General features: G+C 38.4%; 1 protein-coding gene across 1 annotated transcript in view; it reads left to right on the plus strand.

Moving 5' to 3' along the window:
• Nucleotides 1–6,249, plus strand: part of plpp2a (phospholipid phosphatase 2a) — a 32,189-nt gene extending 25,940 nt beyond the window's left edge. The window contains exons 5-6 of the mRNA XM_049596572.1: nucleotides 2,841–3,017; nucleotides 5,064–6,249. Of these exons, the coding sequence (XP_049452529.1) occupies nucleotides 2,841–3,017; nucleotides 5,064–5,213 (327 nt within the window). The 3' untranslated portion in view covers nucleotides 5,214–6,249. The remainder of the gene's footprint in view (nucleotides 1–2,840; nucleotides 3,018–5,063) is intronic.
• The last annotated feature ends 3,523 nt before the right edge of the window (nucleotides 6,250–9,772 follow it).

Below are 9,772 nucleotides of genomic sequence, written 5' to 3' on the forward strand. Positions count from 1 at the left end.
ATAGTATGGCATGAAATGTCATAGTATAGTATGGCATAAAAATGTCACGGTATAGTATGGCATAAAAATGTCATGGTATAGTATGGCATAGAAATGTCATAGTATAGTATGGCATAAAAATGTCATGGTATAGTATGGCGTAGAAATGTCATAGTATAGTATGGCATGAAATGTCATAGTATAGTATGGCATAAAAATGTCATGGTATAGTATGGCATGAAATGTCATAGTATAGTATGGCATAAAAATGTCACGGTATAGTATGGCATGAAATGTCATAGTATAGTATAGCATAGAAATGTCATAGTATAGTATGGCATAAAAATGTCAGGGTATAGTATGGCGTAGAAATGTCATAGTATAGTATGGCGTAGAAATGTCATAGTATAGTATGGCATAGAAATGTCATAGTATAGTATGGCATAAAAATGTCATAGTATAGTATGGTGTAGAAATGTCATGGTATAGTATGGCATAGAAATGTCATGGTATAGTATGGCGTAGAAATGTCATAGTATAGTATGGCATAAAAATGTCATAGTATAGTATGGTGTAGAAATGTCATGGTATAGTATGGCATAGAAATGTCATAGTATAGTATGGCATAAAAATGTCATAGTATAGTATGGTGTAGAAATGTCATGGTATAGTATGGCATAGAAATGTCATGGTATAGTATGGCGTAGAAATGTCATAGTATAGTATGGCATAAAAATGTCATGGTATAGTATGGCGTAGAAATGTCATTGTATAGTATGGCATAGAAATGTCATAGTATAGTATGGCGTAGAAATGTCATAGTATAGTATGGCATAAAAATGTCACGGTATAGTATGGCATAAAAATGTCATGGTATAGTATGGCATAAAAATGTCATGGTATAGTATGGCATAGAAATGTCATAGTATAGTATGGCATAAAAATGTCATGGTATAGTATGGCATGAAATGTCATAGTATAGTATGGCATGAAATGTCATAGTATAGTATGGCATAAAAATGTCATGGTATAGTATGGTGTAGAAATGTCATAGTATAGTATGGCATAAAAATGTCACGGTATAGTATGGCATAAAAATGTCATGGTATAGTATGGCATGAAATGTCATAGTATAGTATGGCATAAAAATGTCATGGTATAGTATGGCATGAAATGTCATAGTATAGTATGGCATAAAAATGTCACGTATAGTATGGCATGAAATGTCATGGTATAGTATGGCATGAAATGTCATAGTATAGTATGGCATAAAAATGTCACGGTATAGTATGGCATAAAAATGTCATGGTATAGTATGGCATGAAATGTCATAGTATAGTATGGCATAAAAATGTCAGGGTATAGTATGGCATGAAATGTCATAGTATAGTATGGCATAAAAATGTCACGGTATAGTATGGCATGAAATGTCATGGTATAGTATGGCATGAAATGTCATAGTATAGTATGGCATAAAAATGTCACGGTATAGTATGGCATGAAATGTCATAGTATAGCATGGCATAAAAATGTCACGGTATAGTATGGCATGAAATGTCATGGTATAGTATGGCATGAAATGTCATAGTATAGTATGGCATAAAAATGTCATGGTATAGTATGGCATGAAATGTCATGGTATAGTATGGCATGAAATGTCATGGTATAGTATGGCATAAAAATGTCACGGTATAGTATGGCATAAAAATGTCATGGTATAGTATGGCATGAAATGTCATAGTATAGTATGGCATAAAAATGTCAGGGTATAGTATGGCATGAAATGTCATGGTATAGTATGGCATGAAATGTCATAGTATAGTATGGCATGAAATGTCATAGTATAGTATGGCATAAAAATGTCATGGTATAGTATGGCGTAGAAATGTCATAGTATAGTATGGCATAGAAATGTCACGGTATAGTATGGCATAGAAATGTCATGGTATAGTATGGCATAGAAATGTCATAGTATAGTATGGCATAGAAATGTCATAGTATAGTATGGCATAGAAATGTCACGGTATAGTATGGCATAGAAATGTCACGGTATAGTATGGCATAGAAATGTCATGGTATAGTATGGCATAGAAATGTCATAGTATAGTATGGCATAGAAATGTCATGGTATAGTATGGCATAGAAATGTCACGGTATAGTATGGCATAGAAATGTCATGGTATAGTATGGCATAGAAATGTCATAGTATAGTATGGCATAGAAATGTCATGGTATAGTATGGCATAGAAATGTCATAGTATAGTATAGTATGGCATAGAAATGTCATGGTATAGTATGGCATAGAAATGTCATAGTATAGTATGGCATAGAAATGTCATGGTATAGTATGGCATAGAAATGTCATAGTATAGTATAGTATAGTATAGTATAGTATGGCATAGAAATGTCATGGTATAGTATGGCATAGAAATGTCATAGTATAGTATGGCATAGAAATGTCATAGTATGGCATAAAAAGTTTTTTTTTTTTAAAGTCATAGTATAGTATGGTATAAAAATGTCAAAAAATGTCATTGTATATTACGGCATAAAAATGTCATGGTACAGTTTGGCACAAAAGACAAAATAGCATATCATAGCATAAAAAAGTCTTAGTACAGTATGGCATAAAAATCTATTCTCAAAAAAGTCGTAGTATGGTATGACATCAGAATGTAATAAAAATGTCATTATCTAGTGTCCATTTTAGGTATAGACAGAAAAAGTTTTTACATGGGACTCCTGCCTCAGAAAAATGGCTGATACATATAAACACCAGAATTCAGAAACAAAAAGGTTAGATTTCTGACATCAGTTGATTTAAAAAACAAAACAAAAACAATGTGTATTTCTGTGTGCAGCTCTACATCCAGGCCCGAATGCAGGGGAAGTGGACGCGATTGGTTCGACCAACTATCCAGTTCTTCCTGGTGGCATTTGCTGTGTATGTAGCATACACACGTGTGTCTGACTACAAACATCACTGGAGTGACGTGCTGGTGGGGCTGCTGCAGGGAGCTCTCATCGCCGTGCTCACTGTGAGTACAACAATGTGTTTCTGTGTCATTTGTACAGAAGGAAACTGATTTCAAATGTTCAGAGTGGTAAAGGTGGCAGCTGCTTAAAGCCCCCAAGTGCAGGATGTTTCTATGATTTCACAGCATGCTCAGAAAACTCCAAATTGTGGATCTCAAGGCTTTTTTTTGGTCAACTCCATAAGTCTAAAATTTCCTACTTTACTCGCAGGAGGCTGCTCTAAATGTTGTGCAGTAATTCCGCCTCACCATTCTGTATAAAGTGAACAAACATGGAATGGAGGAGCCTTGTTTCACCGCTAAGCTGGCAGTGGAGGCAGTAATAGAGCTTCGTCATGTGACTCCTGTTCCCCTTTTTCACCAACATGGGACAGGTTCTGTTCCATTTCCCGCACCTAATATTGAACCATTCAGAGCACTTTGACCAAAGAGAAACTGATTTGAAACCTGGAATGCTGGTTACTAGTTGAAACCAAAAAAAAAAAAAAAAGGCAGGTTTTTCTTGACATAAAGAGCGAACTGTGACAAAATCAGTGGGTGAAACTGGTGGACACGCGGGCTGATTTGCTAGATAGCACCAAGGTTCCAAGAGTCCTAAAAGGAACCAGTTCAAGAACCGAAACTAATGTGGAAGAAAAGGTACTAGTGGTAAAACTCAGTATACTGCTCTGGTCCAGTGTTTGGCTTAATATCAAACCGATTTGAAAATTCTTACATCAACCTAACACTTGAGAGCTGCAACTATAAAAAGTTTTAATGAGCTTTATGTTTTATCTTTTGAATCTGTGTTATAACCTGTAACAGACAGAAAAACAGATTAGCATCTTTATATAAAAGATGACTATTGAACAATGAAAGTAGTATGGATGCACAGATCTATCGGCCAGACATCGGTATTAACTGATATTCACCTCGTTGACTGCCAATAGCAAATAAGATGACATTCGCCGATGGCAGTGGCTGATGTTTTCTATTGCGTCATATCTGGGTAACATTGGCAGGAGGAGAGCTTGTTCACTTTAGCTGTTAGCAGACAGTGGCCAGAGCTGACAATGAAGGTTTTATTGAGTGACGTTATGATGTGTTCAAGCTCTATTGGGTAAAAATGAATATTGGTCGAATGTTAAATTATAACATCCAGTCCCTCCAGATAATCGCAATCTTGCAATCACAATAATTAACGCAAACTCAACGAAAGTCCGCAATATTTGCAGGGGCTTGCAGTTTTTCAAAAGTCCCACGATTTTTCGGCGTTTTTTCCGCATTTTCCGGCTGACTGGAAGTCGTCGCGCACGCGATGTCATTTGAAACGTCATCAAATCATGCTAATGGCATTGCAGTATGGAGAAACGCTCTGTATTGACATAAGAATTTGCACTGTTTAAATGCATGTATTAAAATGTTATGTTTACAGAAGATGTAGCTTACACGTTGTTTTACAGTCACATTGTCTGGTTTGAGAGCTACAACATTCACTCAGGATTTTTTGTAGCATTATTGGAATCCATGTTTTAAAACTAATTAAATAAAGCTAAAGAAGAGAACTGTAAAAAACAAGCAAGTGATTACATGACTTATTTTTTTTGGAGGTAGTAGTTTAAAAAAAGTCTCAATTTTTTTCCTCCTTTTGTCACTAGCCACAATTTTTGTTTTCAATTTTTGACAAAATTGGCCACAAATTCAAGGTTTTTTTGTCGCAAGATCCTGGAGGGACTGATATTCAGTATGATTATTATAGCAAGTGATTACATGGCTTATTTTTTGGAGGTAGTAGTTTTGTCATTTGCCAAAATTTCCCGCAAAAAAAAATCACATAAAAATGAGATCCTGGGGGAACTGGTTATTGTGTTCAAATGAAATCTTGTAAAATGTAGTTTATGGCGAGAAACTTGAATAAATCCAGGAAAAATTAGCATATGTTTTCAAAGCAATGTTAAAGATATTAGAGAGGCAATTCTGATGATTAAATATAGTTAAAAGGCTTCTGAAGCAGTTAATTTTTTTAAAACATTGTTAAAATACTCATGGACTCTTCTTCTGTTCTTTCAGGTCCGATACGTGTCCGACTTTTTCAAGCAGCGCCCCCCTCGCTGCACACACGCAGACCCACCAGAGATTGAAAACCTTGAACGCAAACCGAGCCCGCAGCCTCACAACTCGCAGCATGGAAACCACTACAACTACTCCGGACCTGTATGAGCTCTTCACAGCAGCAGCAGCAGCAGCAGCTACTCTTACTAACCTGGGCCCACATGCTCTCTAACAGCAGCTCCGTTACCAAAGGACCTGTGACCTGTACAGGAAAACGCAGTAACCACTACCTAAAAAATCGAGACCAGACCTGCTTCACTCTGAGACGGCTTTCCAACATTTTTACAGCTATAAAAACTCAGAGATTCCCTCAACCTGTTGGAACAGAAGCTCCGCCGTCTGTGTGTCTTTAAGATAGGGTGTGTGTGCTGCGAAAATATGTGTGATTGATTGTGATTTTGTGTTCATGTGGAGCGTGTTGTGTTTGAAAGTGTGCAATGATGTATATTTTTATGATGTTTTTGTTTTTCTTAACTCTGTGCTGCGTTTGAGAGAAGCGTTTCAGATTTGTGGGGGAGAACTGATGCTGTGAGTTTAATGGAAAAGTGAGCAAAGACTGATCGAGATATGTAAATTTAAAAAACACCAGCCAAAGATTTCCGTCTGTCCTTGAGTACAGTCACAAAACATCAGAGGCTGAATGTTTTTCACCTTGTGGCAGTCAGATAAGACTATTTTTACCTACACTGGAGTTAGATTGTATCTGCCTGTTCCAGCCACTTGTCATTTTTATCTGCAGACGTCTGTATTTTATGTTTTTAAGATATGCATGTGTAATGGACTGCCGCAACTATATACGTGATTTTGTATAGTGCTAACATTTTTATTTTGTTTATTACTACTGTATCTAATAAATGTGTAGCTTTTTAAGAATGCATTATCACTACTTTACAGTGCAACTTTCTGAGCTGGCGACACCGTTCTGAATGTTTCTTCTTCTTCTTCTTTTTTTTTATAGACGAACTTCACTTAAATGACTGAGAAAAGACAAGCTGAGGCAATTTTATCCCATAAACCATCATTTTTTTTTAGTCTTTAGTGTTGGTAGAAGAACAATCTGGACATCTTACTTTCCTCTTCATAACATGTGTAACCTAATGTAATCATTTCTTTCCTTCAGCCTGTCGGTTGTTCTGTGTAGTTTTCTCTATAAATATTAGCCAGCATGTCGTCTACGAGTGTTTACTTTTACAGCAAGAAAAAGACATGCAAAGAAGTCTATTTGTGGTAAAGCAAGGAAATACTTTCAATTTTATTTTTTGTTTGGTTTTCTTTGCTGTGTTCTTGCTGAAACACACTGACGCAGGGTTCATGTCTGGACCTGCTGCTGACGGCTGTGGGATTCCTCAGTGCCAAAGGAATGGGGCTGTGCAGCCACGTCAGAGATGGGTGTTTTTTTAATGTCATCAGTTGTTTTTTTTTTTTAAAGTTTAATTGGTTCAAAGTAATCACACTAGCTAGATCAGAGTGTTGTGAATATTTTACTTTCTTGTCATAGGTGTGAGCTTCACAATGGGGGGATTCACTGATATAAATCACTCTGCCACATGCCCCTACTACTATCTAGTTATAAAAATACTTTCAGTTTTATTCAGTCAGGTTTTGAAATATGCACCTCCACCTCAAAATAGCAGAGGTGACCTATTTTTTTAATGTATTTTAAGTTTTTAATTTAGCATGAATATCACAACCTATTCCCTCCAAAACAACAAGATCAACAAAGCTCAATATGAAGCCACATCTTACAAAAACAGTGAGCAAAAAAACCCCCAATTATTTTGTGACTCTCTTGTCACTAAGGGAGTTTTCACACTTGGTCCTTTTCAGCCCCCTAAGTGGACTCAGAGCGATGACTCAGCATTTTTTGCACATATGTGAACACCAAGAGAACAAAGACCCTTCTGAAGCGAACCGAACTCAGGTCACCTCAGGAGGTGGTCTGAGTTCGGTTCGCCTCAAGTCCATGGTGTGGTTCATTTGTGAAGCCAAAACGCTCTGGGTCCACTTTGTCTTTTGCTATTGTATTGTAGCCCTCCAGGCTTGCCATAGACAGATCACACACTATTTGAGTGGGACGCATAATAAACACAACGGAACCGACAGCACGACCGGCAGACGAGGAGTACTTTGGTCTGGCGATGAAACAACTGCACTCTTTCAGATACGGAACAAGGAAAACATCAAACAGCAACTGTCCACAACGCACAGAAACCTCCAATTCTAAGTTCATAACCGCACTGCTGTTTCACGTCAAAGTAAAAACAAAACTATATCAATATATATTATGTATAGGCTATAGTGTGAAGAAAGAGGACTGAGGCCCCATCAGAGCTGAAGTGGACCAGAAAGAGAACTGAGTCCTCTTTCAAATGAACTGACAATGTGAACACAAAAAGAACTGAGTCCTTTTTCTGTTGATCCACATTTTGGTGCACTTCAAGGGTGTTTTCACACTTGGTCCTTTTTAAATTAACTGATCTCAGTCCTCTTGAAGTGGACTAAAAAGTGGACCAACAGAAAGGGACTCTTGTTCGTTCTTCTTGCATTCACATTGTCAGTTCATTTGAAAGAGGACTCGGTTCTCTCTCTGGTCCGCCTTAGCTCTGATGGGGCCTCAGTCCTCTTTCTGTTCGTACTATAACCTATATACGATATATGTCAATGTTTTCCTCGTTCAGTATCTAGAGAAGTGCAGGTGTTTCATCATCACACCAAAGTACTCCTCGTCCACTGGTCATTACCTGTGGCCATGATTCCATTGTGTTTATTATGCGTCCCACTCAAATAGCATGTGATCTGTCTATGGCAAGCCTGGAGGGCTACAATGCAATAGCAAAAGGCAAAGCGGACCCGGAGCTTTTTGTGTTCACAAGGCACAGGTTAAGTGAACCGCACCGCGGACTTGAAGCGAACTGGTTCACTTCAAAGGGGGCTGAGCTGTCTTTGAGTGTTCACATTTGGGCAAAAAATGCTGAGTCAACGCTCTGAGTCCTCTTTCAAGGCCGAAAAGGACCAAGTGTGAAAACACCCTAAGAGGACTGAGTTCAGTTTGTTCAAACAGGACTATATGTGCGAACACCCCAAGATATCTCAACCATTGTACCTGGACGTTACTGTTAGCTCACAATGGAGCCAGGTCAGAGATTACAGTGAGTCCACAGCTGATAAAGGTTGTGTTTCTGTATACTCAATAAAAGGCTGACAATTTTTTATAAAGGCATCATATCTGTTTTTCAGGACATAGGTGATCTTTATAGAGGCTTACAAATCATCATTTCTAATGTCCACTTTGATGTAGAGAGGGGGGAATCTGACATGCAGGTTAATGCAATACACTTCCTGGAAACAGCAAGAGCTATATCAATACATTTCCTGAAACAGATATTTGAAACTGTAGGATTATACCAGTGTAACTTTTGAGGGGTTAGGTCCAGTCAATGGAGAAAATTGTAGTTGACTAATCTAAATCTGGGTACAGTGGCAAACAAACTGTTCTGACATAAGCCAGAGCATAAATCTTCATCTGAAGTAATGTCTAGGTCAGATTCCCACCTCTCTCTTGATCTGTATACATTATGTTTTGGGCATTCTTAAATAATTATTACATAAATCCCGCTAATAAATTGCCCTAAACCATTGTCACTGTAAAAAAGGTGAACTGGATTGAATTTGTGGGACTCACCATCGCCGTTTAGTTTCCTATAAACATGTATGATCTCTCGCGAAAATGAGGGCTCCATATACGGCACAAAGAAAGTGTGTGCAGCCAAAACAGGAAGCGGTTCATCCATTTTCCGTAACCACTTACCCTGTTTGGGGTCCCGGGGAATGAAGCCTATCCCAGCTGACATTGGGCGAGAGGTGGGCTACATCCTGGACAGGTCAGCAGACTATCACAAGGCTGACACACAGAGACAGACAACCATTCACAACACTCAAATTCACAACTACAGCAAATTCAGAGTCACCAGTTAACCTCACCTGCATGTCTTTGGACTGTGGGAGGAAGCCGGAGTACCCAGAGAAAACCCACGCTGACACAGGGAGAACATGCAGACTTGACACAGAAGGGCTCCCCCACCCCTGGGCTTGAACCAGGAACCCTCTTGCTGTGAGACGACAATGCTAACCACTGCTCCACCATGCTGCCTGCAGTGGTTTCCCCAGCAGCTATGGGTAGCTAACCCCACTTACCAAAGACTATTAATGTAAGTTACTATCCCCAGTAGATCATCCGGTCTACAGTGTAAACTTTGGTAGTTGCTAGGCTCTGAGGCTCGGAGAAAAACCAAAAGTGATCCAGTAGTCTTGCAACAGAGGCACCAACAATTATACCACTTGAATACATCCGCTTTTTGCTTTTTAAAAACACGAATACTTGCCAATATGTTATCAAAATTTGTAAATGTATGATATCCGTATAGGCCGTAAAAATCCACTATTGGTCAGGCTGTTTCCATTGAATTAGGACTTTCTGTCCTGGGGGTTACTCTGTGTTACAAGGACACTGGAAAAAAAGGAATGGATTTGTAAATTTACTGTAATGAATATAACAGTTTGATGGAATCTACAACATATGCGGTTATAACTTAAAGTTAGAACCACATACACTGCAAAGTTACAACAGTAGAGTTCTGTGGGTTGACCTCTGTCTCTGGCGAGCTTGG

This window comes from Epinephelus fuscoguttatus, linkage group LG14 (assembly GCF_011397635.1).
Source record: "Epinephelus fuscoguttatus linkage group LG14, E.fuscoguttatus.final_Chr_v1".
NCBI lineage: Eukaryota > Metazoa > Chordata > Actinopteri > Perciformes > Serranidae > Epinephelus > Epinephelus fuscoguttatus.